At 41.5% G+C, this 21,465-nt stretch overlaps 1 protein-coding gene across 2 annotated transcripts in view; it reads right to left on the bottom strand.

Annotated features, from left to right (window-relative positions):
- The window catches only part of AK5 (adenylate kinase 5), a 2,642,541-nt gene extending 2,629,514 nt beyond the window's left edge, over nucleotides 1-13,027 (bottom strand). For both annotated transcript variants that reach the window (XM_085602038.1, XM_085602039.1), the window contains exon 1: nucleotides 12,686-13,027. In XM_085602038.1, the coding sequence (XP_085458164.1) occupies nucleotides 12,686-12,745 (60 nt within the window). In that variant the 5' untranslated portion in view covers nucleotides 12,746-13,027. The remainder of the gene's footprint in view (nucleotides 1-12,685) is intronic.
- Nucleotides 13,028-21,465: the final 8,438 nt, after the last annotated feature.

Below are 21,465 nucleotides of genomic sequence, written 5' to 3' on the forward strand. Positions count from 1 at the left end.
TTCGGTAATTTTACCGATTCAGTAAATTCCGAATACAGAAATCAGATGTAGGGGGCCTGAGTGGTGTGTGTGGGGATTCGTTATTTACCACCAACTAATAGTTGGTGGTAAATGACGAATATGTGTGTAAATGCATTATTTTGCCCGTAGATGTGTGCAATGTGGCAGACACACATGCCCTCAGGGCATGTATGTGTGCCACATGTGCACACATGGCCGAATCAGGGGTGCAACAGGGTGTCAATGTGACACCCTGCCACCCTTGCATGTGCTCCCCCATTACCGAATCGGTATTTACCGATTCGGTAATGAGGCATACCTTCCCATCAATGGGAAGGTATGCCTCATTACCGATTCGGTAAATACCGATTCGGTAATTACCGAATTATTCCGAATCGGTAATATTTACCGACCAATTACCTACATAGCATTTACCACTTCATAAATACCGAATCGGTATGATTCGGTATTTATGAAGTGGTAAATGCAAGCCCACCTACATAAGGCCCTTAGTGAGGTAGGCTTTAGGGCATAACCTGCTTCAAAGTAGTATGCACTATGCATGTAGTGTTTTAACGATCGTCACACTTGTGGTTCAGGGCTATAGTTTCTTAGTCAGTTTTTATATAAAATGTGCTTGTACAGTAATGGAATAGTATAAATTTGAAAGTTATTAATATACATTTGTGATTCTTTTTTTACAGATACAGAACAGGAGTGTTTCTTATTATAAAAAAGAAAGTTTGAAAAAAAAATTAATAATGTTTTTGGTTGTTCTCTTAACTGCTGTGTGACTCTTTCTTGTTCTTATTACTGTTATTTGATGGAGTCCACCATGGTGTTAAATTTTGGGGAACTTATCGCTGGAATACTAGTGATATCTGCAGTTTGCACCAACTTCTGAATAGTGTGCTAGATTTATCTCAACTTTACTTCCGTTAAAGTGCTGATAATGAAATGGAGAGTAGCCGTTCCCGTGCAAAAGACATGAGGTGCACCTTTGCGATTTATTCTAAATACTAAAATCCTGTATTGTATTGCACTGAGGTATTGGCTGCACTTACAGTGTACACACGAAATCTATTAACCCCTTCAGCGCGGCGCGGATTTCCGCGCGGTGCTGAAGGTTCTGAGCGCGGGCGGGGCCATGACGGAGCGGTTCCGTCATGCGCACAGCGCAACCGACGCTCATGACGGAACCGCTCCGTCATGAGCGTCGAAGGGGTTAAGAAATCTCATTGTATTTATATTGATTGGGAATAGTGCGTCAGGTGGTGGATCTTGAGGAGATACACTGCTCAGTTCGTATATTGTTGTGCACACGAAAAAAATCACATCGCAACTTTCACACCAATTGCAATGCGAAACAAATTCCGGCGATAAGACGCGTTAGCACCAGGGATTTTACACCTGCTTTCTGCTGGTGTTAAGCAGGACAACTACCTGCACCATGAAAGGGAACACAGTCAAGAGCCACACCAGAACACCCACAGGTACCATAGAGTCAATGAGCATGATACAGGGATACCCATGAGGGACAGAAGACTCATCTCAACAACTCCAGGACCGCCAATGCCCCCCAAACCCACATCTTAGTAAGTGTGTCCCTGTGGTCATTGTCTTAGCATGATAGGCACGAGCCCTGCAACATCATAGTGTGCCGTCACCTCAGCGTTGGCAGTGAGCCTGGATGTGTAGCTACGTACGCATCCTCCCGCATGCACAACTGGCGTGTTCTGGTCTGGGGTTCACAGGTCAGTGCAGGGGTGTGCCTATCCGGCAAGGGGAACGGGTGTCTCGGATATGTCTGTGCAGGAAGTGCGGCAAGTGTGTCTCTGTGTTCTGGTGTGGCCTGTTACAAGAGCCGCAGCAGTCGATGTTGTAAAGTGGCATGCACCACCTCCAAACGGCACTGTGATGTTGTTGTTGGATTGTAGCAGGACATGCGCAAATAGGCATTACAATGGCGTGCCGTACGAGTGCACGAGATACAACAGCTCACCGTACAAAAGTGTGGGGGCTCGTGGGAGGAGCAGCCATTTGGCAACATAACACACAGTGCACTCGACCATGTGCCACATGCTGGGCATCTCATCCATGATGACCACGGTCGCAGACATCCCACAACACCAACGACTGGCCTTTGTACACATCCTGTATGAATGCAGCGTGGTTTTCACTTCTTCTATGCTCGTTCAGTGGTGTGATGTTGGCAGGTTGTGTGACTTGTGCTCCTTGTTGGTGTGTTTCATTTTGGCCATTGTTAGTCTATATGTGTGTTGTACTTAATTGTGCATGTGTGCCATTCTGACCATCTCCCCCCTCCCCCCACTCCCTGCTTCTTCCTCTTCCTAGTGCTGTTGTGTCTATAATTTTGTTGCTGCACACATAAATACATGTAAAGAATAAATTAGAATAGTTCCTTCATTCGTTCCTTCATTCTTTTAGGTTTCAAAACTTCTCTATTGGTTTCTTTTTAATTTTCCATATGAACCGTTTTTTTAAATATTCAACAACACATAGAAGTCAGAAGTGCAACGTATTCTATCAACACACTTTCTAGAACATTCTACAATACGTGCAGTTTAAAAGTTCATCAATTTTTTTAAAACTTTATGATATTTTTTGTAACATTTTCTTGAACATTTAGCGACACATGCAGGTTAAAAGTTGACAATTGTTTTAAGTTCGAACAGTGCCTTCCAAATGCAAGTAGCAGGTGTGGTTGAGCTGAGCAAATTTTATCCTATGATATGTACTGCACGTTGAAACTGCTTTTTCTTAACCAATCACAAAGATGCTTTTCCACAAAACTAATGTGCACCCTACTTTTAAAAAATAATGCTTTTCATTATACCTTCAGAGATAAGTTATAGATAGGAATTAGCATTTAAAAAACCTTTGAAATTCAATGAAAAATCCATAGGTTTCATGCATGTTATAGTTAGGAATTGACATTTAAAAAACCTTTAGAAATTCACTGAAAAAACCATAGGTTTCAGGGGTGTTATAGTTAGCTGGACATTTCCCTCGTACAAAACCCTAGAAATTCCCCGGTTATAGTTAGTTCAGCTAACTATAACTCGCGCCCCCGCAATGCACTGCTGATGACGTCACATATTACATCACTCATGACATGGTCAGTGACATCACTGATGACATCACTGATGACGTCATCCATGTGATAAATTAGTGCATCTTCTCACACCCCAATATAACCTTTGATACACCAACTCAAAATTTCAGACGGCCATTTTGACAACCATAGATACTCCAATACCAAGAACTACTCACCCACTCATTGACTTTTAGGTCTACATACATCTCCACTCACTCACCTGTACAGTCACTCATACTTACAGTCACTCTGTGCATTTATACACCTATATAGACACTCACACACCGCCAATCATCCATTGAGGTACTGATATATCTAGTCAGTCATGCAAATAATTAATCACAGTAAAATTTACTCACCTATACAGTTAAAAACACTCAAGTTCACTCACTCATAAAAATTCTGTGTCTTCCTGCAGAAAAACAAACAGCACATGACACAGATATCCTTGCACGATGGCGCATACAGCCACTCCCAAAATCACACACTCTCACATATAGTTATATACTCTTACACACATATACACTGCGTTTCACATATGTAGTTACTGACACATGTACAACTGAGATATACATTCAATCACTAACACACCCATACATACACTCACCCAACCATACAGTCCATCACAGATGCACTCTTAAGCACATGCACCCAATGAATCACCCACTCATACATCTAGTCACAGAGTCACACACACCCTACCCACACAAACACTCAGGCACCCATACAGATACTCAGACAACCAATCAATAACCCATATAGACACATATAGCTATTCACAAAACCATGCAGCCACTTATACACCAACACATACAGACATTCACACAGTTTAGTCACTAGTCTGCAGTAAGATACATTTAATGACTCACTTATAGACTCAGTTACGCACCTAGAAAATCATCCATTCACACATTTGTACACCCACTTATTTTTCAACAGGCCTTTCCTTATATATATGTTAAACATAATAAAACTGTTCAGAAACACATACTCAATGGATGAGTCTTGCTCATGGTCAGGGAGTCCTTTTTCAGTTTTGATTTATCTACAAAGACCCGTCCTGCCTATTAGGAAACATTCTGGGACTTGAAGTCAACATAATGTAAGTGATTTAAAAACAATTTATGCGGGACTTGGAAAATGTAAAAGTGTTGGTGCTGGGCAACGTGATCTTAAAGTGTATAGTACAGATGTTATTCCCTGTGCCAGTATGCGTTTTATATGCCTGGTACAGAATCCAGCACCATCACAGTGGCTCATTGTGGTAATACAGGTTTATTTTCCTGGGCATTGTCGAATCTTTTATATCACGGGATCTGTGTGTATTATTTGGCAAAAGCAGTGTTTTTACTAACAGCTAAGTGCCTGGGTCTCCTAGTCGCACACACCAACCTCGCATACACTTCTCATATGCTGAGTGCTCAAGATTTATATGATTGTTGTGCGGGGTGTGGGGAAATTGGACAGTCCCACTAATTCCAGCTGAGTGCATGAATATACACCAATTGTAATTGATCATGGAGAAAACCCATATGGTATGCAAGAATCCTTGAGTATATCACTGTTAACTGAGCCACAAATATATTTAATGGCTACTGCTGCCAATGCCCTTGTACCTAGAAACTCTATACCTTTGCTAGTTGCCAGGATACCAACACCACTTACTGTAGTATCGGAGAATAGCCTTTTTATACGTTATCCAAGGTTGAAGAGGGATGGAGAGAGACAGGGGGGAATGACGGAAAAGAAGATGAGGGCAGAACGAAATGTGGAAGAAAATGTGGGAGAGAAAATGATGGAAATGGAGGAGGAGACTGGAAGGGAAAGGAGGGGGGCATACAGAGGACCATATGTATACTTGGTAAGAGAGGGGAGAGATTAATGTCCCTAATATCTTCAGTCCTCCGTTCATAGATGTACATGCAGTTCCTCGTCTGTGTTAAGGTCATGTGGTGTCTTCATTTTCAATTTTATATGTCTGCTTTCCAGCCTGCAAAGCTGTAAGTCCTATCACCCCCTCTTTGATCCTTTGGTATGTTTGCCACACCATAGTACCTCATGGTCTTCCAATCATCATTATGTGATAGGGCATAGCGTTTGGCCATCTCATAACTCATGCTGCGATGCTGTACTGCACGTTGATGTTCCAAAATTATTTTCCTCAAGGGACAAATTGTGCTTTCAATATATTTTAGTTCACATACACATTCAACAACGTATACTACATATTGGGTGTTGCGAGTGATCTTATGTTCAATGCGTATTTGTCTCCCTCATGAGTCACTGACTGTTTTGATTTTCTTCCCTATCCTGCATACCTTGCAGCAGTTTCATTTTACAAATCATTTGTTTTGCTTGTCCAACCAATTATCCAATCGGTGGGCCATGGAGTGACTTCTTACCAGTCTATCCTTGTTGTTTTGGTCCCACAGCTTTGGTAATGTAATTATCGCTTAGTAAAATGTTCTAGTGTCTTTTGAAGATTTTTTCCAATCTCCAAGCTCCCTTTGCTATATGTTTTAATTATTCCCAGGCCTTTTTCCCTGCCTACAGACACACTACAGGGGGGTATGCAGCCCTGTTTGTCTGGACTGGGCTGAATTCCTCCTTTAATCCAATACCCACATGGGACTAACACCATTTCTAAAGAAAAGACTAAAGTCAAAAGCTTCAATACAAACTCCCTTAATACAAACGCAATACTAGGCAACTAGAAAGGACGCAAGATAGTATGTACACACCAGGGATAAACAAAATGCCTTCTTATTCCAAGTCATATTGGAAAATACCCAACATATTTATGAATTTTTGATTTTACGGTTTCTGCAAAACTAAATAATGGCATATTGCAGCCACGTCAGTATATTTGCATGACGATGTGAGATTTTCACAAGCACCGCTACATGCACATGAAATCAAACAAATACTTACTCCGCTCCTAATAAGCTCATCTTTGATCTGACATCCACAGCAGCCACATGATATATGTGTTTATTTATTCAACATTTAGTCACAGTAAACAAGGAGATAGGACCCGATTTAAACATCCTGTGGATACCACTATTCTATAGTAACATACAAAGACAATAAAATTGATTCAAAGCACATTGGTTTAATGTTTACTAGTTTACGGAGAACAATGTCTCTTTCCAAAATTTACATAAACCATACACTTCAACCAGCTAAGGAAATAAATGAAAAAAAGTGAGATATAGGTGTTCAAAATCACGAAAGCTTATGGCAAGTCAAAGGAAAACGAGAAAACACAAATGATAACTGACAAGACTTAAGATGCTTAGAAAAATAATTGATGGGGGATGCACACTACAGTATCCTGAAAGGTTGACCAAAATGGCTCAAGTCCACTGAAAAGTTCAGGCAAGGAATTTTCTTCTGAGAGATGAAAAGGGGCCAAGCATGCAGCTACAAATGTGTACTGCACTCTACTCATTTGGGGTTAAAGACTCATTGGTTTAACTGAGTTATGAAGGCAATTATATTTCAACACTAAGTTCCTCTAGTGTAAAGCAACAAAACAGATCAGATGTCTGTGGAAAGACAGGGCCACTTTGCTCATCCTCAAGTGGGTTTCCATCCAACATGAAGAAGTTACTCCACCCTGTTCTCCCAGTGGACAACTGCCTAATAGAAATGGGAATTATTTGCTTTGGCGCCACAATTTTAAATGGTTTTTTGTTTTTCACTGCTTATCACAGACCACTCCTGAGTAACGTACATACTCTCATATTTTGAGAAACAGACTCGAATCCATTAAATGTGTTGTCTTGTCCTTTGTTAGATGTATGCTAAACGAAGAGATGCTAAATCCATTCCACAATTTTATTATCGGTCTCACTTAATCTCGTGGTGTTGTTCTTCCCTTGCCATCAAGGGTTTCAAACTTTTACTAGTGGCCTCATATTAACCATCTCATTTTTGACATAGGTCACTGTATTGCTTCAGACACAAAAGTGATATATGTACCAAAGTACCTAAAGGTAACACAACAGGGTTAAGAGAGTGATATGACTAAAGTGAGGAATAGATTGAAATTAATACACTTACCATATATTTACCAAAGAAAACACTAAAAACTAAAAGAAGGAAAATTGGTGAAATAAAAATGACCTTTGAAAGCTACGTTGAACGGCAGACTGGCAAATGGTTTTCATTGATAAAGAATGATTATATATGGTTGTACACAATCGAGATTAAGCTCATATGCGTTTACCTGTTAGTGGGATGTAGGAAAAAGGAAGGGGTGTGAATATACTTGATTTCCCTTAGTTGGAAATTAACAGTCAGATGTCTTCATGAAATTTTGTTTATAGGTTTGTAATGCAAGTGTCATATGAAAATGTTGAATATATTTTATTCATGATATTATTGTTACCATTCCATAAATTGCTATGTTGCCTGACTCAATATTTGATTGAGGTATTCTCTAGTAACCTATTTAAATGGTACCCTTATATGGGAATAAATACTATATTTTATAATTAAATGACTGAATAGGTGTTTTGTACAGGACACCTTTCCTCTGTTTAAGTTATTTGGTTCCTTCAGAATTAATTTTCCCTCTATGAGCAATCCACTTCTGAGCGAATTCGGATTTACTCAAACTTAATTTATTAATCATTGAGTCAACAATCATTTGTGCTTGAACTCTTGCCCGGTGATCTCTGGCCACATATTATGGACCCAAGCTTCCCTGCTCAACCCAATCTGAGACAGTAAAATGCCTCTATCATTCAAGCTTCACTCTATAGCAACCTTAAAGAATACTCATTTTTTGCATTGCCATTTGTTTCTTGTATACAAGATCACTAAACTGCATTGTTCCTATCAAGGTATTTCCTCATTATGTTTTGCGACGATTATAGGAATTTCTGCTCAAGCTGACTACATGAATAACTTCTATTAAACCCTCTTTATCTTCAATGTGACATAAGTGCAGACAGTCCTAAACTAAGTGCACATGTACTTATTCTAGATAACTTGCAGCTCTCTTTTCAGTTTTCTCTGCACTTGAAGGCAAAAACAGTCCTATTTATTGCTTTAAAGATTGTTCACATATTTTTGATTCTTCCCTACAGAGTCCGAAATCCAGCCATTCTTGTCTATGTAGGCTAGCATCCTGATGACCTCAGAAGCTGATCACCTTGATATGCACATGGTCTACAAAGGTTACAGAAACTTCTCTGTCATGGCTAACGGATCCACTTCCACCCACCACTTGATATTTGCTTCCAAGCATCCCTTAATGTGACATTGTTCACTTCTCTTCCAAGCTATTTTAGTACTGTGCCTTGGTTCAGGCAACGCTGTTGGCACTGGACAAGTCATCGAAACAATGCAGTACAATACAGCATATGATCGACTGTTGTTTCTATGATTTCTAATGGAAATTTAACGAGGAGCGTAAACACAGACTAGTCTTCAAAATAAATTACTCTTTCGGCCAAATAGTGGCGGCTCCTCCGCTCGGGCAGAGGAGCGTCACCCCACTGCTCTTTGAGCAGTGCAAAAAATTAAAATAAGATGACAATAACAAAACATTATTATTATTTTTTCTTGCAGGACTCTGGGGCGGGCGGGGCTGAGCTCGCCAGAGTGAGGAGTGGTTTGCACTCCCTATGTACGCATGACTGTTTCGCCGGCACTCTTGGGCCAGCCAAACAGCCAAACACACAGAGCACGTTCTCCACCTGGCTGTGTTGCACAGCCCGATGGATAACATGCCCAGGGTTCCAGGTACCACCTATACAACCAAACAGGCTGCTCAGACCAATCACGAAGCTGTTTATGCAGCATCATGATTGGCTGGGAGAGTTGGGGAACCTGGGTGCTCCGTTCCTGCTGAAGTGCAGAATGAGAACGAAGGAGAGGTGGCGGCTGAAGGAAAGTTTATTAAATGTATTTTTCTCCCCCACCCCTGCTCACCACCCTCTTTCCCAGGCAGCCGCCACTGTGTCCAAACTATACCATTGATCTCTTAGAGGGTAGGTGAGTATTATCAGTTTTCTGCTGCCTGACCATTGCAAGCTTGAAAATGTGTGGGCATCTTCTCATGCTATCTTCTTAGCATGCCTACTCTTCTGTTATCAAGATATTTGACTTTTGAATTCATGTTTTGTCTGCTCTCAAAGCAGGGAAGGCATCCTCAACTTCCCCAATAATTATCAAGAGCTTAACTGTAAAATGAACGTTTGAGGAAAAAGAGCTATTTTTGTCATTTCGTGATAAACTTAAAGCTACCTAGTAGTAATCAAACAATTCAGTCCTATTTCACACCTCTAAACATAGCTCATCCAGGAGCGGCTAGTGCGTGTATGAACAGTGGGGTGGGGTGGGGCGGGGGGTGTGGGGACTATGCAGACTACGACAAAAGTTCCCTCATTGTCGTCTGTGGAGCTCCCCATCACCCCGCCTCACCGCTCTTACCCACACAGGCCACTCCCGACTCCTGAGTTCATCTTCATAAAAAAAATACATGAAAGTCTTACCTTCTCTTCTCTGACAAACACAATACCACCTGGCCACCATGGCTCATCAATGGGAAGCGCAAGGTGAAAATACAAATTGAGAGAAATGCACAAATGGAATCCTGATAGGTAACGTTTTACCGTATTACCAAAGAAATGGAGCATTTGTCTATTTTCTTTTGCATTTTCAATAATTCTGCACATTTTTCTAAATACTCAATTTTACGAACACTCTAGATTCTCTATAATGCCCACCCCAATCTCTTTTCCCTTTCAAATTTTCCAGTTTGTTTTTGCGACTGCAACAATGGATAATACTTTGTCTCTCTCCTGAAACATATTTGTGGCAGCTCTTTCAATCCCTATTCCTTTGCAGACTCATCCTTTACTACACTTTGCACTTCTCATACTTTTTAAAAGTCCATATTTCAGGCTCTACGGCTGTCACTCCAACACTTTTCAATCTCCTCTTCAGCAGATTCCTTGTGCAGACTGTTGTACCCTATTAGAATAATAGGATTGTCCAAAGACTTCTTCGAGGTCCCAACTGTCCTTTAACAGAACCCCCTGACATCAGAACACTATGACAACATACAGAACATTCGCCCCACCTAAACAAGCATTGCTAGGCATAACACAGACCCAATGGGTAAATATAACTTTACTTGTATCTAGATTTTCCCAAACTCACAGTAATCTGGAACCACCCCCAAGTGGTTAAAGTTCAAGGCACATTGTGCATTTTAACTTAGCTGAGACATTGGGTTCAAATGCAGATATTTTCAATAGGGAATGAGAAGAAAAACTAAAGCAAGTGTTGAAATCAGTCCACGGCGTGATAATGGATTCACCAAGGAGGAGTCTGCATTCATGTGTCTTGGATCATGAAGTAAGCTTTGAATCCTATAATTGTGCATGGCTGTGTCCGGAAGTAAGCTTTCCAATTCCTCAGAAAAAGCAACTGATCCGGTGCAAATTGGAATTTACAGAGCACGTCTGCCTATACAGATGGTAAGGCATGCTGGTTCAACCCTAACTCCACATCCCAAGCGAGTTCCTTTTGAAAATCCATATTTATCATTAAACTGCGTCACATATTAATCAAGGGAAGCATGGATGACTATTATAAGGACACTTCATTAAGAAAAAGACTGGGTTTTCTAATCTGAGTGTGGGCAACTTTCCCTGGCAGCGAAAGCATTTTTCCAGCACAGGATTAGGCGCAGTTCTCTGAAAAAGGTTTTGTAGGGGTCAGCTTGAAAGGAAAGATTTTATGTGAACTTACATGCAGAGCTGGTGCCTGGTGTGCTTTTTCCATTGCATCTTCGGTTTGCGGGTTTTGGGGTACGGTTAATAAAGAGAACGCGCGCGTCTCTTTTGGCTCCTGTGTTTAAAACTATCATTTTTTTCCCTTTTCGGCTATATTTGTTGTTACCTAATCGGATTTATTTTATCTTTTTTGTCTGAAAGGAACGTGTGTTGCCATTCCTAACTCCTGGGACAATTCTACCCATCAGTGCTTGGCTCCACAGTCGCAGGTTTGAATCCAAGCATCCTCTTAACCGTATCAATCGCTCAGCTCCGGTAAATTGAGTAGCACAGGCTTGTAATTAGCACCAACTAACCTTCTCGCTGAGCATGTGCATTACAAATACACTTGATGGTGTATGATGACATTGTGGTTTATTGAAAGATTCCCGATTGATGCATTAAATAACTTTTCTTAAAGGGTACTCCCCGTTCTCATCTCGCGTCCTTCCGTTCCAGATGCACGGGCAACGTTTGGAGCAGCAGCCGGTAACGAGGACTTGAATACAATCTATAGCAGCCTCAGTTCCGAAAAGCGGCGCACCGCGTTAGGCTACAAAAAACTATAGCACTTGGAATTCCGAACACAGGTTAAGTGTTCAACTGCTTTCCGCTCCTTAGAGACGAACGGTCATCGCCCAGCTCGGTTGCGAAGACCGAGGCCCTCGCGGCCACCACGTAACCGCTTATTCTCGCTAATTGGCGGATAGCAATACCGATGCGGGCCAGGTGTGGGCTTTTACTTCTCTGTGTAGCCGTTGGCGGCTGCGCGCGCCACACCTGTGGAGAGGCAGAGATCCACTCCCAGCCTGAACCTGTAGCCTCATCCTTGCGTGCGCGGTGCGACGTCATCCCCAAATCACTCCAGCGAACAGGTGCAGCACGTGAGAACTGGAAGATGAGCTCGTGTTCTCGCAGTGCCTCAGTCTTCACCAATGCATACGGTGTTACGGGACGAGCAAACCTCCCGTGCCGCGGCAGGACAGACGCGCCTGCCTGTTCACGGTGGTAATGATACCACCCCGACCTCCCTCGCTTCAACGCGCTAACCCTCTAACTGCCTGGCTATTGAGGAACAAGCCGTGAATGCCGTTTACATTTGTTATTCATGGACATGCATGTTACAGTGATGCTGCGTAGATAAGGGGTGCTTGTTGGCTAGGAGATGGTGTACGGTACTTTTGCAAGACTCGCTTTCTTAGACCGCAGATATGCTTTCTTCCAGTGTGATTTAACATGTAAAGAACTGAAAAGAAAGTTCGGGAAGCTGGTGGTGTGAATAAATACATTTTTTGAAATCTGCATTATCAAATTCTTTCTTGTGCAAGAAGAACGATGAATAACAGGCATGTGTGTGCTCTCAGAGTGTGAGGATGTTCCCGTGCATCAGTTCCAAAAATGATCCAAAGGACTCACTGTAAACATCTGTTTGTTTTATTTACACAGGCCCACGTGTGCCACTCAGAAAAAAAGAACTGAATTTGTACTGGTCAAAAAAATCCACAACTGAGCCGAAAAATGCACAATTACTCAGCATACCACGCTGCTTGATGCAACTGAAATATTCAACTTAGCAGTTGAGTAAATGTCCAAAACCCGATGTACCAGTCACAATCTGCACCTGCACAATTGGGGTTTGCATAGGCTACTACAATGACAGCGCTGCAGGTAACTCCTCAGCATTCCACAGCACATCCTTCTGATCGCATTGCTTTCGCTGTCGCATCTCGGGGACTGTCACTCACAGGTGGCACAAACCTACATTCACGCTTACCTCAAACAGCTGGGGGATCTCTCTCCTGGCCAGGTATTCCTTGGCATCGTTGACATTCATGACTTCGGCTGGCCGGTAGGACACGTCAGAGGACACTTCTGCAGATTCTTGTGCACTTTCCGTGGTGCTCCCTTTTAATCGTTGCCTCCCTTGAGTGTGAGTGCAGCAGGCGCTTGCACGCGGTGAGACGGGTAGGGGGCACGCGCTTTGTGCACCGGGTGTTGCTCAGCGGCCGCCCAGATCCGAGGGATGCTTGAGCGCTAGATCCAGCCTCGCCCCTCCCCTTTCTACTCCTTACACGCTGTGTGAACAGATCCCAGCCTGCAGCGATGAACCGCGAGCTATTCCCGGCAGGACGGGCTCAGCAGCTTGCTCCCATTGGATACCACGGTACAAATTCTGATTGGCCGAGGGAGATGCCACTTCTGGATAGATAATACGCTGGGATTTATGTTGTTCGGCAAACGCTGCTGCTTCAGTCCCTGCATTACTCCCACTCATCTATGATCAGGGATAAAAGACTGTCGGTTAAAAACAGTTTCATGATAAAAAAAGGTTTCCCATTACTTCTGCAGCATTTTCTGCATTCCCTTAACTATTTGTCTAGCTTGGACTTTTAGCGACATTTTTGCTAAGTAGTATAGATAGCCTAGTACACGCGCGAATATTTGGGACACCGTCGGCATGCGATGATCTAAACCTGTTACTGCCTCCAACTCTTCGACTTTCAACAATGCACCCACCACTTTGCTGATACTGACCGAGACCTGCTTTTTATAAGCAGGAAATAGAATTCTACAGGAAACAAAACTACAGAAGACCATTCGAGGGTGTGAGCTCAATGCCACTGAAGAGTACGTACAATTCGTATACTTAAAGTTCAGTCTACCACTCTTGTGCGGCTTTTGAAGCACGGATAACCTTTGAAGAGAATGAGAAGCACCGTAAGAAGCATCAACACTGCCTCATAACCTCCAATCACTGCAAGAAGAGCTTCGGCATCGTAAGCCCATTGCACTGCACACCCGCCGTCATTTATGACAATACTCCCTCAGCGTCAGCTGCCACCGGCCGCTGCCAGCCTTCCGCTTCGCTGCGTAAGTCTGCACGAGTGCCTCTTACGTTACACACACAGCAGCAGGAGTCCCTGAACTGCCCTCCTGGGGGTGAGTTAGAAGAGTTCTCGGACTTGTCTGTTGCTGCCCCTTGCCTCACAGACACACAGACCCACACAGATACATCAAGGCACCCAGGAGCCACACACACAGCCAGCGCCTTCACTCAGCTTTGAAAGAAGGCGCTGCACTCTCAAAGCTGATATGGGCTCCCCAAAAGGTACTGCTTTGCGCGAGGAGTATAATTTGGACCTTAAATGGACAAGAGGTATGCCCCCGCTATTTTAAGAGGCATTGCGCCGGCCTTTTTAAAAAAGACTATTTTTAAGGAAAATAGTTCTTTTTTTAAGCACGTTTCTTCCTCTTTAGTGGCTTGGCTCCTCTGCTATTTTTAAGAGGAATGTTTCCTTTTTAAAGAGGAATTCTGCCACTGTTTTTTTAAAAAGATGAATGATTAAATGTGTCTATATATTTTTTTAAGGAATGAGTTCCTCTTGTATTTTTGCTGGGAGATCAGCGCAGCTCGCTGCCTGGACATAAGGGTTGACTCCTCTGCCTAGCTACATAGTGAAGGTGCCTGACATTAAAATCGATAATAGGAATATATGCTAACAGCGCTTAGAAACGGATGAAGTGGTATATAAAACACTTTGTTATTATTACACATTTGCTCAAAAATACATTATCCAGAAATAAGAAATCCTTACATTTTATCCTTAAGGCCATGAGTAACCAAGGCAACAATCACATTGCTGTGGAATCATTGGGCCGTATTACACAGACTGCACTGAGTGGTGTGAAGTTTATCTCGGTCCTGAACGGCACAATGATGGTGTTACTCATCAACTGGAAATGCTTAAAAATGAAAAGGATTTTCCTAAATGTTCTGGCGAACACGAGCGAGATAAAGATCTAAAAAATTGTGGCAATTATAAAGTTCTGCATAATGACATTTTTTGTTCATACAGACCTATATGCCTAGTTATAAAATTCTCTATAATTGCATAATTTTATTTACACCAGCACCATCACATGGCTTAAAACTGGTCGGCAGAATTTTCATTAAGCATGTAGGGCACAATTCACAAAGCTTTTGCTGCGACTTACCCTTGTAACTAGCACCCCAGGCTTACTTCTACTTATCAGGAGTAAACCGGGAGTACTTCTGAACTTCTCTTAGGATTCAGGGGTAACCACAGTGCACTGTAACAGTAAGTCACATCACCTCACAGCAACACTTTTGTAAATCAGGTATACAGCATTTAGTGAAACTATAGGACTTGGGTATCATTTTTCGAACAGTGTAGCCTTCTTCAGCCTCCAGATGCCTGACAGTTTATTTGAGAGTGAACCCCTGCTTGCAATTGGCCTCACCCAGAAAAAGGGATATAGGTTGTAATTAATTTTCTCTAGGACTACATCTATACATTTGAGAGGTTTCAGGATTAGTCTGGCGCTGTCTAGAACTAGTAATTGCCTCTGTTATTCACTTTACATTTCATTCCACTAAACGTTTACATGGTCCAGAATGCCAACAATATTTACATATGTAGAGTATGATCCTATATATTTTTATTTAGCTTTTAGATCACAGTTGGTATGACTGAACATGAAATACATCATCTTTACTTGCATACAAGTCCCTTCTTGACTTTCAGTTAACAAACACACATCAATTTAGTGTATGTTAACTGAAAAAGGAAGATGTCTTGTGCAAGGAAAAAATAAAATATAATTCCACCTACTCTACTCTTTCAGCAGTCAAGTTTTTTGATTTCCTTCATTTATCAATTTGTTCCAAATGTGTCGAGGCTTTTCGCCCTCCATTCAATTCTAAGGCCTCATCAAGACAATAGTAAAGGGACCAGCACTGTACTTGTAATTGACACCGCCATTAATTGTAAATCATCTGTGTTAACACTTTATTTTATGCATAATTTGTAATATCATGCCAACTGGAGATGTACTGACGAAGGCTTCACAATAACTAACGCGAACATCTCCTAATGTAACCATGTGAGAATAGTAAAATAAACCACAACAATATTGCTGGCATGGGACATTTTTCATAAATGCCTCTTAGTTAATTCCCCCAGGTCCTTCCCCGCATTCCTACGTAAGCACCTGATGTTTTAGCATGTGCATGGTGGCACACTGCTGATTCTTTAAGGCTAACTGCTGGTATCGGTGGGATGTAGGTCACTGTCATGCTTCGCCTTTCAGATAATACAGAATTCCACAAATTCCACTCCCACACGGTGGCTAAAACACGGCAAAACAGGAGACATAAAACACAACAACACCTAGAAAATGGTTTCACTATACAAAATGCAAAGACTCTCTTTTTAGATTAAGGCTTGGGGTTTTATTTATGCAATGCTCTCTAACAGAAAGGCTTTCCCAGATGTCAAGGGAACCACATTCAAATGTATATAAAGATACCTATGTATCTGCAAGCAATAATAACACACTTGGTAAATGCTACTGTTAAATGCATGGATAATAATATGAAATACAAGCAGCAAATAATATGAGAGAAAACTCAAGCAACTATTACTGGTCGTCCTGCAAGACATCAAAAAGGTATATGTACACTAAATACATCAAACAATTACTTTGGATGTGCACTCTGAGTCACTCACACATCACAAAGAAAACACCTCAAATGACCACAGCCACTGGAACCACGCATCACAATGGCACTAGTCAGAAACAAATCACCTCACCTGATCGTTCACTCGACATCCTTGCAAACTCAAGCTGGTGGAGTCCGTAACAGCCAGGCAATGGACTCGTGTCAGGACTCAAATCCAGATTGTTGTGGCAGTACGTCTACACCACAACTGAACTCCCAAGCTGACTGTCAACAACCCTTAGCTTTATAGTCTCAAACCACACTAGAAGGTTCGAGAGTCTTCCCCTCTGCGCCAAGGAAACTTATTGGAACTGGCCAGCTTCCAGGCAAGCATTCCACATCAAGAAGGAGTTTCCACGTTCCCTCTACATTCTCACATGGTCCAGCCTTTATCTTGACGAACCTTATGAAAGCCTTCTAGGGTACATTAAACAATCTCTCACAAAGCAAACCTTGAACGTGATTAACCCAAGCAACTTGCAAACACTCTGGGGGCCTGTCTGTGCGCGCAGAAAAGCTCAGGCAAGGCATAGTCCGAATTCAGGTTGACATGAGGCCATGTCAAAGCCAATAGTAAGAACTTCATAATACTTGCCAATGTACAATACGAGGCACATTTGTGCACCACTGCTTATAGCATCACACACTTGATCTCTCAATGTACAAAACAGTGCACATTTATGCACCACTGCTCATAACATTACACTTCGAGACCAAAAAGTACATTCTACACCTCTCTCTCTCTCATGCTTTCAAATGCACATCCCACACATTCTTTTCTTCGCAAGGCTGTTCTACTGTGACAGCTCCCACTTCAAAACTACGAGAAGAAATCAAAAGGAGAAACAAGGCATATGCAGGACGTCGTACATTCAGGCTGGGATAAAATAAAACACCAAAGTCAATAAAAATGATGGTAGTCAAAGGTTATCACAGGGTGTCAGACCATAAGAGTGCCTCTAGCACAACAGTCCACCTCATGACCTTTGACTATCATAACATACATATCTCAAAACATGAACTTCTTAACTGAAAGCACAAATATAATTGAAGCACATGTTAAAACAGTGACATTATAAACGTATGTGCTTAACTGAAAGCACAAATATAAATGAAGCACACATTAAAACAGTCAAATCATAAAAGCATGTAACAATCATTACAAAGCATGTAAAATAGCTCATCATATCTGAATACTCAGCAACAAGAATAAATGTATGATGGGTTCACAAAATAAATGCACAAATAGAATCAAGTATATGAACTCATTAATGCTCCTAATGTCACAAATGGCTAATTCTGGAACTTTTACTATCAAAGCAGACAAACTTATATATTTGGTGCTTAAAAATAAAGGAACTTAGACATCATCATCTTCAAACTGAAATGCATCTTCTGCAATTTTTATTCCACAATATATATATATGTTTTTGTCAAACTGAACAGCATTTCCGGTAACTTTCCAGATTGAATGAAAATATCCTCCTGTGCGAAAAGTCAACACTCTCTTTCTTTGAAATTCTGAAACATTTTACTTCATGTTCATAACATCAGTCTATTATCACTGGCTTGGTTAGCTTGTCTGGTTTGTTCAGCCAAAGGATTTCAGCAACAATGTAGGTTTTTATTCTCTGGTGATCACTCCCGGATTGGTAGGGACCCACTCAGACAAAGGCACCCACACGCATGACAGGGACATCAGGTACACCAACATGTCACAGTATGATCTGGAAAAAAAACAAGCATCACTCTTCTTGCAAAAAATATTTTTCAAAAAGCGCATGTTCTTTTTCTGTTTTGGGTCTGATGGCACAATATTATCATTCCTGTCTGCATGGTTCTCTGCTGGCTCTGGGGAATTATCTGAGAATTCTACCCACACTATGGTCTCTCAATTCTTGGTATTGGAGTAAAACTCTCCTTCTCCTTGCTCAGTAAGAAGGGCTTGGGTAGTCCCCTTCCTGACCATCTCTCCACACACTGCTGAATAAGTGCACCCTTGATCATTTGGCATGAGCCCAAGGCAATTCATCTGCCCTCTGCCCTATCTGCTCTGGTAATTTTCCTTTCTTCAACTGGCCCCTCACCATCTGTGGGACTGGTCTGTGCTGTGCATACTAACAGATAGGAATCACAGTTCTAAGTAAGTCTAGGGCAATATGCATACCTTCATTCTCTGCCCACCTGTTTGTATGGTCTTTATCTCCTAGGTGCTCGCAATTAATCATGCCCACCAAATCAGAGTCGTGTGTCACCACCTCTGTCTCCAAGATTTTAGCTTTTTCATCTGTAAGGGAATTAAAGGTTCTGTCTAGTGAATGTATAGGACCATGAATATCTACATGATATACAGTAGCTGCGCTCTGCAGTACAATGTGCCACTTCACAGGGGAATCTTGTGTCTCAGGCACCTCAAACACCACCCCTGGACCTTCTATTGGACCTGCAACAACTGTTCATGTAAAACTGCAGTTTCTGTCTGTATGTACCATTTGATCACATTTGCTACTTGTGCATTACCTGTTCTGTATAACTCATGGAAAAGCATCAGCCATTACATTTGAGAAATTTCTCAAAATCCCATTATGCCTTATTGTCATCTGCCCAGTGTCTGTCAGCGAGCAAATACACAAAAGTACCTGTATCCGCCCTGTGTCTGTCACACACAACTCCAAAGCAACTGTATGTGCCCTGTATCTATCAGAGCACAAGTCAAAATTAACTGTGTCTGTCCGGTATCTATCAGAGCACAACTCAAAATCAGTTGTGTTTGCCCGGTATCTATCAGAGCACAAAAACACACACACAACTGTGTCTGCCCTGTGTCTGCCCCAATGCAAGCAAAACATTCTCCAGCAATTGAAAATGTTTCAGTCCAAAAGTCTAAAAGCTTACTTGTTTCCTTGTTTTTCGCACATACTCACAGTGGCACACTGCCCCTAAACTGTCACATGTAATTCAATGTCTCCTTTCTGTATTGGCCACACATTTAAAACACCTTGCATAATCTCTTTTGCAGATTCAAAAGCACATTGCTGCTCCTCATCAAATCTAAACTCAGAGTCAAGTTTAAAAATCAAATTTTCTGTCATTTCTTTATTCAAAATAGCGTCTCTCCATGTAAAGCAAGGTTTGTCATTCACTGACATGTCTGATTTATAACTGCCAAACACACAAGATGATGGACGGAATGTTGCACAATGGCAAAACATTCACCCCCGTTTGTACCGCTTTGATTTATAACTGCCACCAAAGATTGCTAATTCTAACAGGCTGGTTTGTTTTTCTTCCTGCACGTTTACATTTTCTCGATTCAACGTTACTTCAGAAGCTTCAAATTCAACCAAGATAACGTTCATTTCTGGATAAGGAATGCCCTCAAAAGAATTAATTAAAACCTCCTGTGAACACTGCAAATTAACCTGCAGCTTCCCTGCATCCACATTTTTCACAAATGAATCACTCTGGCTATCTAAACAGCCTGGCGCAATAAACGGCTTCGGTGCTTGGTACATTCCCATCTCTCTTTTCAATTATTTATTTTCAGAAGTTAAAAGGTCTGACTTTTCTTTAGCTTCAACTAACTCCCTTTGCAGCTCATTACGTTATTTTTCCAACTGTTCACATTTTTGAAACATGCTGAGCAGTGCTTTCAAAATGACACTACTATTTCTGTCTGAAATACCAAGTTGTTTTCCCTCTTTAGGAGAAAACTCGTATACACATTTAAATATCTGTGCTTGCCCCTCATATTTTAAACATGCATTAGAGGCAATCTCCCACTCAAATAACTCAGTTGGCATCTGGGAATCTATAACTGAAAACATGGGCATTTTAGAGAGCATCTTCCCCTTTTAAAATTGCAGTTTTCGTGAATCCTGTTCGTGATGCCAAATGTCTTGCTTTGCCTTTCAGATAATACAGAGTTCCACAAATTCCACTCCCACACGGTGGCTCAAACACGGCGAAACAGGAGACATAAAACAAAACAACACCTAGAACAGGGTTTCAGTTTACAAAAAGCAAAGACTCTCTTTTTAGAATAAGGCTTGGAGTTTTATTTATGCAATGCTCTCTAACAGAAAGGCTTTCCCAGATGTCAAATGAACCACATTCAAATGTATATAGAGATATATATTTATATGCAAGCAATAATAACAAACTTGGTAAATGCAACTGTTAAATGCATGGATAATAATATGAAATACAAACAGCAAATAATATGAGATAAAACTCAAGCAAACTATTACTGGATGCTCTGCAAGAGATTAAAAGATATATATATAAACACTAAATACATTAAATGATTACTTTGGATGTGCAATCTGAGTCACTTACACATCACAAAAAAAAACACCTTAAATGACAACAGTCACTGCAACCATGCATCACAATGGCACTAGTCAGAAACAAATCACCTCACCTGATCGTTTACTCAACATCCTTTCCAACTCAAGCTGGAGGAGCCCATAACAGCCAGGCAATGGACTCATGATCAGGACTCAACTGAACTCCCAAGATGGCTGTCAACAACCCTCAGCCTTATTGTCTCAAAACACACTAGAAGGTTTGAGAGTCTTCCTTTCTGCACCAAGGAAACTCACTGGAACTGGCCAGTTTCCAGGCAAGCATTCCATGGCAAGAATGAGTTCCCACATTCCCTCTACATTCTCACATGTTCCAGCCTTTATCTTGATGAAGCTTACAAAAGCCTTCCAGGGTACATTAAACAATCTCTCACAAAACAAACCTTGAACGTGATTAACCCAAGTAACTTCAAACACTCTGGGGGCCTGCCTGCCTGTGCGCGCTGCAAAGCTCAAGCAAGGCAGAGTCAGAATTCAAGATGACATGAGGCCATGTCAAAGCCAATAGTAAGAACTTCATAATACAATGTACAACACAATGCACATTTGTGCACCACTGCCTATAGCATCACACAACTGATCTCTCAATGTACAACACAGTGCACATTTGTGCACCACTGCTAATAACACTGCACTTCAAGACCAAAAAGTACATTCAACACC

Source organism: Triturus cristatus, chromosome 4_2 (assembly GCF_964204655.1).
Source record: "Triturus cristatus chromosome 4_2, aTriCri1.1, whole genome shotgun sequence".
Taxonomy (NCBI): Eukaryota; Metazoa; Chordata; class Amphibia; order Caudata; family Salamandridae; genus Triturus; species Triturus cristatus.